Below are 15,287 nucleotides of genomic sequence, written 5' to 3'. Positions count from 1 at the left end.
ACAACTACTTTTAATGTCTCCTTTTAATTTGACATTTCTGAACATTTTTAATGAAGTTTATTTTTACTACCTGGGGAATCTAGAAGGGGGTGGACAGTTTCAGGGTAAAGAGTTGATCATTCAGAACCAAGGTGAGGAGTAATTTCTTCCCTCAGAAGGTTGTGAATCTTTGGAATTCTGGGTTCCAGATAGTTGTGAACTCACCATTCTTGTGTATACTTTACACTTGGATTGACAGAGTTTTGATCTGTCAAGAAGTCAAGGTATGTGGGGAGCAGACAGACAAGTGGAGTGAGGAGGAAAATCAGCCATAATTGAATTGAATGGAGGAACAAGCAAAGAGCCAAATTATCTTTGCTTGTTCCTATTTATGTTCTAATCCTTGCTGTTTAATTTTTGAATCAATACCCCCTGTTTATAGATTTACTTCTTCCAGAAGTTTTCCTTTAATGCTTTGTTGATTTGTTTGTTTGCAGGCTTTAAAATTTATTAAATATATACTTTGTTTTAATTTTTCCTCAGCATAGTGCAAATCTTTTTATTTCTCCAATATCCCATCCAAGTTATCTGGCCTTTCAACTGTTTCGGCCTACTCAAGAATTTTGAAATAAAGCCTTACCACAAAGGAGTGGTGATCTTGTGAATTTCTTGGTATCTCATCTTGGAACTCCCGATAGGCTGCTCTCACCTTTTTTATTCATCTGCCTTTTGCTTCCTGTTCTTTACTGAATTTCTTTACAACATTTTGGAGAACCCATTCTACCTTATTAATACATTGTAGTTGGGTAATACCAAGCTAACTTTGCAACAAAAGGTAAACATTTAAAATGTTCAGATGGGAGGAGAAAACTTATTTCCACTTTTCTTTGTGAAGCAAGGAATACATTTCTAGACCTCTACAAAAGTGTCGTAGCACCATCTGCTGGTAAAATAGTGATGCAATTATGCAAAAACCTTACTCCATGTCAAAAAATAGGAACAGGAGTAGGCTGTGATATTAGATGGCATACAAGCAGTGATGACCTCAAAATATATTTTGATGAGTTTTTCTTTTATTCAGTCACAGGATGGGGATGTCAGGGGATGTCACTGGCTAACCTAGCATTTATTGCACATCCCTAATTACCCAGAGTCAGCCTGTACTGTAGGTCTGGAGTTACATGTAGACCAGACCAGGTAAAGATGGCAGCTTCCTTCCCTGAAGGACATTAGTGAACTACATGGGTTTTTCCCAACAATTGGCTACAGACTTTTATTGAATTCAAAGTTCCGTCATATGCCATGGTAGGATTCATACCTGGGTCTCAAAACATTATCTGGGTCTCTAGATTAATAGTCTAGTAATAAATCAGTATTCCATCACCTCTCCTTGACCTTTTAATGGCTAGTTATAGCATGGAAGATTTGTAGTGCTGCACTGAACAGGAAAGCTAGAATTTTGTCTCCACCTAATTTTTTGAATTCTAGGAGAACTTTATGTGCCCCCAGGTGAAGCAAAGATTGTATTTCCAAAGTGGGTTCTCTCTGAACTTCTTGCAATAATATTGATTGACAAGACAGTTAGGATACATCTGCAGCTTTGGGCATCCTGGTGTACACTTAATGGTAGGGCATGAAACTGAGATTGTGTTACATTGTTAAGTTCACTGAATCAGAATTTTCGTATGACTTCATCTGGCCCACTGTGGCTGAGCTGTCTCTCAAGACATTTAGTCCCATTCCTTTTCCATTTCTTCACATCCTCATTTTAAAAAAAAGTAATTTTATTTCCATCACAATTTCTGGGACTGTGTTTTATATCCTAATAACTGTCGATGTAAGAATATTTCTAACTCTCAACATGGATTAAAATCCCATTGTACTAGCCAAGGAATTTGAATTCTGTTAATCAAATAAATCTGCAATAAAAAGCTAGTGCCAGTAATAGAAACTACTGGCTTATCGAAAGAACACATCTGGTTCCACAAAAGTTCTTTGTGGAAAGAAGTCTACCATTCTTATTCAGTTTAATCCATGTGTTTCCCAATCCATTGCACTTTGGTTGATTCCTATCTGCCCTGACAAGCCACTGTGTTTCCAAAACAATTAGGGATGGACAATAGATGACAGCCTTGCCAGACATTCATATCCTATGAATTAAAATGAGAAATATTCATTTTGTTTCTTTCATGATCTTAAAAATTGGCCCTCCTAGTTTATCAACTCTGAGTAGAAATAACTTGTTTTCCCAAATGACTTATTAAAATCCTAATCCTCATTGTACTTGCTATTTTTGTGTCACCTGAATATTTCACTATTGTCTCCTCTTTACCACAATTCCAGAGCCTTTATCATATATTTGTATACGAAAAAGATACATATTGTAACTGTTACAACACTGACCCTTGGGGAACACCATTGTTTACATTCTGTCAGTGTTATTGCACACCAGCTGTTCGGAAGTACAGGGTCAGTTGATTTACAGCAGATTTTAATAAGTACTCCCTGGGAAAGCACCTTGCCGCAAGTTTGCTTCCTATGTTCTTGGTCTGAGAACAGCCACACAGCCCAGTTACAAACAAGAAAATCTCCACAGGAAGACTTTGTGGCCTACAAAATGAATATTCTCAAATGAATGTTCTTTACTTTGTCCTAGCATTGAGGATAAATTCTGTCTGCTTTTCTATCTGAGTCACATGTCAATACTGAAAATGTGGTGATAATAAGTGCCCATTTCCAACCATTTGTTTGATTATAAAGAGACCCTTCACTAAGCTCGAGAGTCATGGTGGTAAGAGTGCAATTTTCCCTTCCCCAAAGATAGTGGAAGGAGAAATAATTGGATGTGTCAGACCTGAAGAGCAATTCCCACCCTTCTCACCATCACCTCAGTTAAGTGCTGGGTGAGAAGGTCCATTGGGCACTTGCTTGACTTGTCAGCAATTGGCCAATTAATAGCCACTTAAGGTCCTCAACTCACCATCTTCCTAAATACCTTCTCCCAGCAGGCAAACAAAAGTGGCTAATTTCCTGACTAGGAAACAATCCTGGTGTAAGCACAGATTATCTTGGTTGGGGAGCTGCCGTGTATTTCCTGATCCAGTTCCATCTATCCCTGACCCCTTTCCCCATGAGCCCAATCCCACATCAAGAAGAAAAGCATGACATTTTCTTGCAGTTGGGTCCTTTGAAGAGTAGGTCTGGGTCACTGGTGTTGAGGCATGTGATAGGGCGAGAGACTCTGGTGATCTGGTCCATTATTCCATCACGCGGTGGCAAGTTAGTTGCTTCCTAATATGCCTACTCCACACACACCCCCCACCCCCCAACCCCAGTGAAACTTTATGAAAGGGAAGCTTTTGCTCTAAGTTACTGAGAAAATGAAGTGCTCAAAATGAAGTGTATACTGTTTTTTTCTATTGAGTAAGCCTAAACAATTTGAACACAAGACAGCAACAATCAAGGAACAATGTTCCCATTTGTGGAATAATGTAGAATCACAACCTTTCTATCAGAGACAGTTGCAAGATGATAATGTCATTGAACAGTCTAGATGCTTAGATTAATGCAGTGGAGATAGTAATTCAAATCTCATGATAGACACTGGGAATTTAAACTGTTAATTAATCTGTTGGTTTGGACTATGGGATTATTGTAAAAAGTCTCTGTCTCATTAATGTCCTTTATGAAAAAAATCTGCCATGTTTACTTTATGAATGCTTCCAGACTCGCAGCAATGTGGTTTACTCTTGGTTTAACGACCAAGCCAGTCAGTTATATCAAATTGTGATAGAAATGTTGAGTCAGAATAAAAGCTGATGGGCCACCCATCATTGACAGGTTCCAAAACAATAAAGACGTTCCCTGTATCGCTCCAAGTCTGACATAGTCATATACACAGAATTATAACTTAAGCCAATTGCTCAGACTTCTAAGTCTCCACATCTGATGTGGCAGTCGTGAAGGAATGGCCTGGAAGTTCTGAACACTGAATTCAAACCCCATTTAAAAACTCAAAGCAACAGAGCAAACATGGGCTGAAAACTAACTAATGCTCAGCCTCACCTTAGTAATCCATGCTTTTTGCTGAATGTACTTGGAAGAAGCACTGACAGTGGCAAAGGTTCAGAAAATACTTGGGTTGGAAACGTTAGCGTCTATTACCAAGAATGCTGAGTAGGACTACCACTGACTGAGCTGGCCAAGGACAGAAAAGCAACAACACAAGGAGAAGCATAGTTGACTTTGTCTTTGTTGATCTACCTGTAACAGATGTCTGTTACAGTATTGATGGGACTGACCAGCACTGAGTCCTGTGAAGATAAGTCCTGTCTTCACACTGCGGACATTCTTCATCATGCAGCTCAACTGGGCATCCATGAGGAACTAGGGACCATCAACAGCAGCAGAACTTTACTCAACTACAATCTAAAGGCACAGCTCAACCCTCACTCTGCCATCACCATCAAGCCATGGAACTAACCCTGACAGAGTATGCAACAGGCATATCAAAATATGAAATTCTACAAAACAAGGTCCCATGCATGCAATATATAGAACTAAGCAATTTTACCATCAAGGTATCAAAAAAATCTCTGAAGCCTGCTGCACTCAGTCATAGTCATACAGCACGAAAACAGACCCTTCAGTCCAACTCAGTCATGCCGACCAAGTTTCCCAAACTAAACTAGTTCCATTTGTTTGCGAATGAAGGTGAACAACTTAAATAACTAGTCCGAGGAAGAGGCTCAATGCTGGAGGAACTCAGCAAGTCAATCCAAAAGAGAAGGCTAAAGCACTTGTAACAATGTCTGGCCATAAGTCCTAAGTAGATAATCCATCTCTGCCTCTTCATTCAATTTGATTTACTCCATGTGATGTCAAGAAATGGCTGTGTACACTGAATACAGCAAACACTGATTGCCCTGACAATATCCCAGCAATAGTACTCAAGATATTATTCAAAACTGGTTGTGTCCTTAGTCAAATTGCCATTCTACTGGAAGAATGTGGAAAACTGGAGTTGTATCCTGTTCTCAAAAAGCAGTACACATCCTAGCTGACCAGTTACGACTCCATCAGTCTACTTTTTCATAAGAATGATGATGGGTTTGACAACAGTGACATCAACAGCATGATCACTAGTCCTCAGTAGTTTTTGCCTGGATAATTCAGCTCCAGATTTCCTTTTACAGTCTTGTTCCAAACGTGGACAGAAGAGTTAAATTCCAAAGGTGAGGTGAGTGTGAATCTTCCTGATAGCAAAGCAGCATTATAATCAAATATATCAGCTTTTCACACCATAAATTTGAAGTCAATGGAAATCTGCGTAAAAGCTCTCTACTGTGTTGAGTCGTACCTAGCACATAAGAAGGTGGTTGTGGTAGTTGGAAGTCGATCATCTCAACCAATATGTCACTGCAGAAATTCCTCAGGTCAGTCTCCAATGTCCAATTATCTTCAGCTGTCTCTCAAATAAACGTTTGGTCTACCTTAAGGTCAGAAGTTAGGAGTTTTGCTGATAATTGCAGTTTTCAAATCCATTCATGACTACTTACAAAATGGAGCAGTCTCTTCCCACCCGCAGGAAGTCCTGGATAACATTCAGGCTGTTAAGCAGAAAGCAAAATTTGTGCCAGGCAATGACCATCTCTTGATATCCAACAACGTTACCATCACAAAATCTCACAATAATATCCTTGAAGTTGCCATTGATCAAAGACTTAACTGGATCAGCTGCATAAATGCTGTTGCTACAAGAGCAGGTCAGAGGCTGAGAATTCTGGAGTAAGCAACTAACTTATTGAATTCTAAAAATCTGTTTGCCACCTGCAAGGAACAAGTTGTCTCTGATGGCATTTTTCCCACTTGACTGGATGTTGATCTAGCTCCAAAAGCACTATCGGCTTAACATCTTTCAGGATAAAACAACCGGTTTGATTGGCATGCTATTTACCACCTTAAATATTTAATCCCCTCCAATATCAGTTCTCAATTGCAGTAGGATATACCATTACAAGATGCCCTGCATCAATTCACTGAGGCTCCTTTGACAGTACTTTACAAACTCCAAGCTACTGCCATCTTTCACAACACATTGGTGATAGCCAGATGTTGACTATCTCCAATAAGAAGCAATCAAACCATTGCTTGACAGTCAGTGGTGTTACCATCACTGAATTCCTCACTATCAATATACTTGGGGTAACCATTAATCAGAAACTCAACTGGACTCTTGCCACATAAACATAGTTTAGCTACAAGAGCAGCCCACCAGCGACAAAGTACAAATCAGAAGTGTGATGGAATATAGCCCACTTGCCTGGATGGCTGCAGCTCCGACAACATTCAAGAAGCTTGAAACCATTCAGGTCAAAGCAGTCTTCTCGATTGGCACCACATTCACCAGCATCTATTCCCTCCAGCCCCCACACTCAGTATTAGCAGTGTGTACTATCCACAAGATGCACAGCAGAAATTCACCAAGATCCTTAGAAAGCACCTTTCAAACCCACAATAACTTACATCCAGAAGGACAAGTGCAGCAGATACATGATAACACCAGCATCTAGAAGCTCCCGTCCAAGCCCTGCTCACCATCCTGACTTGGAAATACATCACTGTTTCCTCACTGTCACTGGGTCAAAATCCTGGAATTCCGTCCTTAAAGACATTGTGGGTCAATCTACAGCATGTGGACTGCAGCAGTTCAAGAAGGCACCTCATGACCACCTACTCAAGAGTAATTGGGAATAGGCAATAAATACTGGCAAACCAGTGACGTCCACATTCCATGAGTGATTTTTTTTTTAAAAAAGGCCTCTCTCCTACAAGTCACTCACGATCTGACCTGAAACTTTATCACTGTTCCTTAATTGTTGCTGGATTAAAACCCTGGAACTTCCTTCTTAACAGCAGTGAGTGTACCTATTCTATATGGACTGCATGGTTCAAGAGCAATTAGTACAGGCAATACATGTTGGCCTTCTTGACACTGCCCACAAACCACAAATGAAGGAAGAGAACAATAAAGTCTAGTGGACAAATAATGGGAAACTGCAGATTTCTTCAACAAAGAAAACCCTATGTGCTAGACCATAACTTACAGAACAATCTAATTTTCTATAGGGAGAGAAATTGCCATCCTTGCCTGGTCCAGATGCACAGCAATGTGGTTGACTCTTAACAGCCCTCTTGGCAATTAGAGATGGGCAATAAACACTGTCCTCATCAGTGAGGCTCTCATCAAGTGAAAGAATTTTTTAAAAATCCCTGTAACATGTAGAGTTATCACAGTTTGAGCAGTTCTGAGCAATGAGGAAACCTGGTTGAGAAATACATTATGCACCATAGATTTGTTCTATATGGGTACCTTCAAGAAAAACGATCATTAACTGCTTTCAGATCTTCAAAAATATCACTTTGAAGCGAGGGCTGAGATCAAAGATTGACTTGGAGTTTATTGTTCTTTATCTTTGTATTTCCCACTTATCTTCCTGGGGGTAAACAATTCTGTTACATAAATGCACCTTGCTGGGAATTTGTCTATGAGACAGAGTGAACATTCATCCAAGTCATTATCAAACTTAAAACACTTTAAGTCAAAGTGTTTTTCTGTATATGTTTCATGTCTAATTGCATGAGCTTACACTCCGTCTTCCTTTTAATGTATTCCACGATGTTTGTTTCTCATTGCAGGGATTCTTTTGCAACACTGAAAGAGATTTTGAAAGCTGGTGCAATTCTGTGCAAAAGGTACAAAATTAAACTTTTTTTTTCAGTTTTATTCTGAATTCTGATACCTCTTTTATGAATTAAACTTCAAGGTGAAATCTGTGAAGATTACATGCGATCAAAGGAAATTCGGTTAAGACCAAAAAGGCAATGAATTAAGAATGAATTGAAGTAACCATGATCCTCCCATGTTTGAATAATCTGTTACTGTGCAACATCAAGGCTTAGAAGATCATTTATTTATTTTTTAAAATGTGCAAATTATTTTATTTTGCCTCGAGATATAAGTGCCAAGGCAATTTAGTTTATCCAGATGTCTGTGCCCAATGCCAATATTTGTTTCCATTGGACACTTGGACATAACAATACTCAATAATACTATCCCAACGATCCAATACAACTATCCTTGTTGAATACACTGTTGTTTTAGTTAATTCTCTGACACAGAACTTAAGAAGATTCGAGAATGCTGATTAACTTTGTTATTGTTCAAACAACTTCAGAGTGAGAGCCTGACTGTCTAAACCAGATTCAGTTTGATACTCTGTCTAACTTCTGTCCAACACATACAGAAAACCATCAACCTTTATATTCTTCCCTCCATGACCACATGCACATACACTATTTACATTTCATTCTTATGCAATAAACATAAAATCTTCCATGGCAGAAATCTGTTTATACTCTCTAGTCTGCTCCCAAGGTTGATAGTCTTTGGGGGATACAAAGTTCCTCTCCAGTAATTCCTGCTGACATGGGGGCTTTGGGTCTTCAATGTTTTTGCCTGCTAAATATACCGTACAATACTAGCTTGTAAAGTGTCTCTTATTCTGTTTGAAACACTCATTTTTAGAATCTTATTTAATTCTCAATACACCACCTACAATTTCACCTCCAGGCCAGACTCCACATGACTTTGAACTGTATTGCAGATCTTTCATTATCATTGGGTCAAAATCCTAGAACTCTCATCCATAATGGGATGGTGGGTGAATTTGCACCAGATGAGCTGCAACAGTTGAAGAAGGCAGTTCCCCAGGATTTTCTGAAGGACAATTGGGGATGAACAATGTGTGCTGGCCTTTGCCAATCAGGCTCACATCCCATGAAAACATTTTAAAAATTGCCAATGTGAGAACTTTGTAGAAAATGCAATCCTTTTTAGGTGTGAATTTTGAGATGATGTCATATTTTCCATTTGGAAAGTTTTTAGGTTTATCCACAGGGTGAATTTGATATTGATTTAATTTAGCACTGAGATTTGTGTTATTTGTGCTCCATGTTCTTCCAGGTAATTTTATTTTTCTTAAAATAGAGAAAACATTTAGCAGATTACAGCCGCCTTGTTCATTGGGCATAATTATTAGTTCTTTGCATTAATGACAAGGGAAAGTCTTTTTCAAAAATAGAGATCTTACCTTTGAAAAAGGATCTTCTGTGGGATTTTCTATGTTCATGTCATAAGCATTGACATCTGAGAGGGCTGTAACATAAAAAGTGTATTGACGTATGCCTAATGTTGTTAACGTACAAAACAATAGGAAATTCTGAAGACGCGTAACTTCCGAATGTTTGAATTGGTTGAGAAACACCCTCCACACTGGCCTCCTTTTGTCCCTGCGACCAAACCTGAAGTGCAGACCACAGGAGCAGGTAAGATTTATGCTAAAACTTTATTTCTTAATTTTATCCCTGCAAGCCCAATGGTCACCTCAACGCTCCCTATAGCCTCAGTACCAATCTCCCTGGTTTCAGCCTTTACTAGCATTGCATTCACATCCTATTTTGTATAATATCTGGCCTATTATCCTGGCCTGACTAGCTCACTGTCTTCTCCCCAGAAAAAGGATTATGAATTCTCACTTCCTTCAGTACTTAAATCCACAGCGGCTCAGTTCTCTTTCCACTACCACATCTCTGTAAGCACTGCATGCTTCTAATTCTGGTCTGAAGTATTATTTCCACTCCACAAAGCCTGGCAGAACTTGTGCCTTAAGTATCTTTGGCTTGTTGCTCTTTTATTCTCCTTCAGAAGCCTTCCAAAAATATTTTTATTTTCCCATCTCTTAGCTTTTCTTAAGTTTTCTATATTTTCTGCATTAAAATGCATTGTTATAGTTTGTTACATAAAAGATTCAATACAATTGTAAGTTGTTTTTGTGACTGTGTTCCTTTCATACCTCTATATTTAAAACACAAAAATTGTTTCTATTTTGCTGCATCGAAACAATTATGAACAAAAATTAGGGCTGAGCAAGGTTTGATTAAATGACTACTTAAAGCTCAGTGCTGTGGTGCATCATGACTCCATCGTATCTAATTGTATGTTGAATAATCCTAATGATTTTACCTCTGTGTCCTTGTTCAAGCTCTACTGTTGACTTTGAATCAAAATATTTTACCTTTATCTGTTCTAAAGTTTGCCTTTCGATAATTTCACTGCTGTCTTAGTATTTAAGTGGAGAAAGCTGCAATACAAAGGGACGTTGAGGTACTTGTGCATGAAACACAGAAAGCTAGCACACAGGCACAGCAGGTAATCAGGCCTTTATTTCAAGGGAGTTGGAGTATAAGAATGAGGAAGTCTTACTGTAACTGTACAAAGTGCTGGTGAGACTGTCTAGAATAGTGTGAGCAATTTTGGTCCCCTTACTTAAGCCAAGGTGTTGTTTCATTGGAAACTGTTCAAAGAAGGTTCACTAAGAAGGTTCACTAAGAAGGTTCACTAAGATGGTTTCTAGGATGGAAGGATGATCTTATAAGCAAAGGCCAAACAGATTGGGACTCTTCTCCCTGGAGTTTAAAAGAATGAGAGATGATCTCATTGAGACAGACAAGATTCTTAAGGGGCTTGACAGGGTAAGTGCTGAGAGGATATTTCCTTCACAGAAGAGTCGAGAACCAGAGTACCTAATCTCAAAATGAAAGGTTGCCAATTTCAGACTGAGACGAGGAAGATTTTTTTTTCTCAGAAGTTTGAGAGTTTTTGAAATTCCTTGCCACAGACAGCTGTGGGCAGAATCCTTGTGTATATTTATGGCTGAGATAGACAGATTCTTGATCATCAGGGAATTGAGGGTTATGGGGAAAGGGGGAGGAAAGTGGACATGAGGAATGTCAGATCACCCATGATCCTTTCAAAGGGCGGAGCAGGCTCAAGGGACCAAAAGGCCTACTCTTGTTCCTATTTCTTGAGGTCATAGAGTCATAGAGATGTACTGCATGGAAACAGACCCTTCGGTCCAACCTGTCCATGTCGACCAGATATCCCAACCCAATCTAGTCCCACCTGCCAGCACCCGGCCCGTATCCCTCCAAACCCTTCCTATAGGTCTTATAATGAAGTAATAATCTGTGTTTGTTTTTGTACCATTAATAATTTTCTTTTGTCTTTGGCCACAGAGTTTGTTGAGCCAGCTGACAAGCTGTTTGAGTCAGAGGAAGAATTTGAAATTCTCAACGTTTAAAGCAGCCGGTTGGACCTCCAATTACTGCTGCTGAATGATTACAGCAGAGACTGTCAACCATTTTTATCATTCAAGCAGCCTTTTTAACAAGACAAGTGCCTGATTTCATAAGGACATGGGAAAATTTGCAGCACACTTGAAAATAATGAAATAACTCCCACTTAACAAGCAAGTTGCTTCCACGTAGTTGACTCGCAACCTCATTTTTTTTTTGAACAAAACCAGAAGAGACAGAAAATTCTAACAAATGGATCTTCCTCATTTTTGGTGATCATCTGGAAGCAAGTGTTATTTAGAAAAAGATGTTGTTGAGAGGAAGTGGCAATATGAGCAGGACAACATTCAAAGAAAGTGACTGGTTTTTAGATGAAGAGAACCTTTCATGCACAAGATGGTAGCATTATGCTCTACTCAATGCTTCTGACTGTTAATTATCCTACGGATCGTCTGGAGCCTATGTCTTGGAGAGATGAGTATCCTCCTATTTATCTGTTCTTTATCCACCTGAAATAGGGGATGTGTGTCCCATAACTGAGTCTATCGTCAATGCTGCATTCCCACTTCAAATCTTCTGGGTTTTTTTGAGGGTATCATTGTGATTTTCAACTTCATGTATGGACTTTTCCACTTTTTGTCAAATATAAAATTCCAATGTATTTATGGCTTCATGCCCAGTATTGTTTTTGTGTACTATTAGTATTGTGCATTCATTTGACTGCCCCAAAAAGTCCAAATCTTTGTGTAAGCCACAACATTGCAGTGTGCATTGTAACATTTTAATTTTTAAATTTCCCTCAAAAAAACTTTTAAGTTTCATTTGATTAATGTGAACTTAGAAACTAACAATATACCAGTCCTGTCCAGTACAAAACTATTTATTTTAGAGTGATGCCTGCACAAAGCAAGTGTCATATAAGAGCTATATGTCAGCTTGAAAATATAGGAAATACACAGCCATTTTAAAAAAAACTTATCCCATGTAGCTTTTCAGATATTAGCTATCAGCTCCAGCTTTTTCACATGACAGCATTGTCTGTCCTAACCCAAGATATTGGCTCCATTTTTAAGATGGACATGCAAATTAACTAGTTTGTGCAATCAAGAGTTGGCATTGCATTGTCCTTAGGCTTTATAATGCCATGCTTTTATACCATGCATCTAAATATTAGTCAGCTACTAAGTATGTACTATACATTATCTGTATTGGGCAGCTTTAGCTGTTCCGAATGCAAAAGGATTTATCTTATTTAAACAATGCTGGATGCAAGCGACTACACATTAAATAACCTCAAAATAAACTGTGTTTAGCAGCTTCTGAAATATTTTTAAGCCCTGTCAACCTTGCTGAGAAATTTCTGAAGGGGTGATGTACCGCTAATAATATTTAATAAACATTTAGCTCAGGAGAAGTAAAACAGATTAGTTTGAAATGATCTTTGGGTCTGTGATCAAGGTGCAGAGGTAGTGAAATGCATGTTAAGAAAAGAAACTACTGTTAAGGCTGCGGATATTATATTAATATCCGTGCTAATGCTACAGTACCTGGAATATAATAATCAAACTGCGCACTGTTTGGAAAATACCATCATTGCAAGAAACAACTTATTCAACAATTGTTACAGTTTCATATGGATTGTGAAAATGAACTTTAATGCCTTGCATGGAGAGGTATTTTACATACCACTAGAGTGAAGTGTCAGGAAGCACAACATTTCAACTCAATGTTAGGCAAAATAATCCTTAGAAAATGAAAAAATGCATTGTCTACCTTGAATACTTAGATATTTTCCCTGTTTTTGTGACTCCCTGTTTGGTATAAATCAGAACTACATTTGTCCAGCAGTTTGCTGTGTTAAATTATGTTAATAAGCAATAGATCAAGAAGATCCTACGTTTCACCAGCATCCTATGTTCAGTTGGCGTCAGGCCAGGCATGGGTTACAAAACCTCCTGCTCATTGTCATGTACTGAACCCCGGCTGATGTATCAGAAGTCTTCCATGTTGAGCATAACTTGGCAAGGTCACAGAATGTACACTGGGTGAGGGATTTCAATCTCCCAAGAGTGGTTTGGTAGCAGCACTGCTAATTGTAAAGGACGTTGCTGCTAGGCTGGGTCTGTGGCAGGTGGTATTGGAACCAACAAAAAAGAAAGCTATATTTGACCTTGTCCTCTCCAATCCACCTGCTGCAGTTGCATTTGTCCATGACCGTATTGGCAAGATGACTCCCGCAGAGTCCACATGGAGATGAAGTCCTGTGTTTTATATTGAAAATATTTTACATTGTGTTATATGGTTCAATCCCCATGCTGAATGGGACAGACTTTGAACAGGTCTAGTAACTCAAGACTGGGCATCTATGAGGCGCTAATAGGCCATCAGCAGCAGCAGAATTGTACTCAAGCTCCTCATGGCCTGGCACATCCTCCACTCAACCATTACCATCAAGCCAGGGGATCAACCCTCGTTCAATGAAGAGTGCAGGAGGGCATGCCAGGACCAGCATCAGGCATATCTAAAAATGAAGTGTCAACATGGTGAAGCTGTAAAACAAGCAACGATGCCAAACAGAATAAGCAGCAAGTGATAGAGTGAAGTAATGTCAGAATCAACAGATCATATCTAATCTCTGCAGTCCTGCCATGTCCAGTCATGAATGGTGGTGGACAATTACACAATTTGCTGGAGGATGATGGGAAAACCCAGAACATCGGTGCTAAAGGTAGGCATTTGTAACAATTTTCAGCAAAAAGTACTGAGCGGATGATCCTTCTTGCCCTCCTCCAAAGATTCCTTAGATAATGTGTGGCAGCCCGGTGGCTCAGTGGTTAGCACTGCTGTCTCACAGCACCAGGGACTCTGGTTTGATTCCAGCCTCGGGTAACTGTCCATGTGGAGTTTGCATATTTGCCCCATATCCTCCGGGTGCTCTGGTTTCCTCTCACAACCCAAAGATGTGCAGGTTAGGTGAATTGGCCTTGCTAAATTTCCCATAGTGTTCAGGGATGTGTTAGTGCATTTATCAGGGGAACTGTAGAGTAATAGAGTAGGGGAATGGGTCTGGGTGGGATACTCTTTGGAGGGTTGGTGTGGACTTGTTTGGTCAAAATGGTCTGTTTTCACAACTGTAGGGATTCTATGATTCTAAAAGCTGCATTTGAAGGAGTGTGGCACCAAGAACCCATAGGAAATGTGAAATCTGTGGGGGGGGGGGGTGGAGTCCAGAAGTAGAGGGCATAGATTTAAGGTGAGAAGGAAAAGAAGGTGGTGCATGAATGGAAAGAGCTGCCAGAGGAAATGGTGTAGGCGGATACAAGTGTGATATTTAAAAGACTTCTGGGTGGGTATATGAATACGAAGGGTTTTGAGGGATGTAGATGAAACACTGGCAAGTATGACGAGGTCAGATTGGGATGTCTGGTTAGTGCAGATGAGTTGGACAGAACGGTCTGTTGCCATTCTGTGTGACTCTGGCGCAATGTAGCTACAATTTAGCAACTTGTTAAAGGAAAAGTATCTAATCTTTACTTTTGTGTATTAGTTGCCATTAGTTAATGGTAATCTGTATAGATAATAGTTTGTTGCAGAGAGAGTCTTCAAATATTAAATTTGTCTTTGGTTATTTCCATTTGTCATTTTAGAATTGCATCTTTTTAAAAAGATATTTAGTCTCTACATGCAACCGTGACACTGTCAATAAGTTATGGAAATATACTTATTTTGGTCCCAAAATAATGAGCAGCTATCCAAACAAATGAAGTTGACATAGTGTTATGAGACCAATCTGGTCATGGAGGGAGAATTGAGGTAGTGTTGAGGAACATGAATAATTTGAAGCAGGTATTTTGAGAGATGAACTGAAAGAGTGATCAAACAGTCCATCACAGATGAAGCTCATCAAAATGCCTGAATTGCTAAATGCTCATGATAAAATTATAGCTTTCCATTTGAGAAGTTCAATTTCATGTGATTGGGATAGTTGGAAGGGAGATCAAGTGTATTGAAACACATAGTTAGAATTCCATTCCAGGATAATGGAAGGCTAGAAATGCAATATTTCTCTAATCTTTCAGAGCTTGTGTTATGAAATAAGTATTGTCAGCCGA

General features: G+C 39.2%; 1 protein-coding gene across 4 annotated transcripts in view; it reads left to right on the top strand.

The window, feature by feature from the left end:
* The window catches only part of atg4a (autophagy related 4A, cysteine peptidase), a 58,518-nt gene extending 46,035 nt beyond the window's left edge, over positions 1-12,483 (top strand). For all 4 annotated transcript variants that reach the window (XM_087991903.1, XM_087991905.1, XM_087991904.1 and 1 more), the window contains exons 11-13: positions 7,678-7,734; positions 9,255-9,366; positions 11,116-12,483. In XM_087991903.1, coding sequence (XP_087848029.1) covers positions 7,678-7,734; positions 9,255-9,366; positions 11,116-11,180 — 234 coding nt within the window. In that variant the 3' untranslated portion in view covers positions 11,181-12,483. The remainder of the gene's footprint in view (positions 1-7,677; positions 7,735-9,254; positions 9,367-11,115) is intronic.
* Positions 12,484-15,287: the final 2,804 nt, after the last annotated feature.

This window comes from Chiloscyllium plagiosum, unplaced genomic scaffold (assembly GCF_037043375.1).
Source record: "Chiloscyllium plagiosum isolate Xiang-an unplaced genomic scaffold, Cpla_swu_hap1 HiC_scaffold_11, whole genome shotgun sequence".
Taxonomy (NCBI): domain Eukaryota; kingdom Metazoa; phylum Chordata; class Chondrichthyes; order Orectolobiformes; family Hemiscylliidae; genus Chiloscyllium; species Chiloscyllium plagiosum.
The sequence above is the reverse complement of the archived record's forward strand: the minus strand, read 5'-3'. Positions and strand labels throughout refer to the sequence as shown.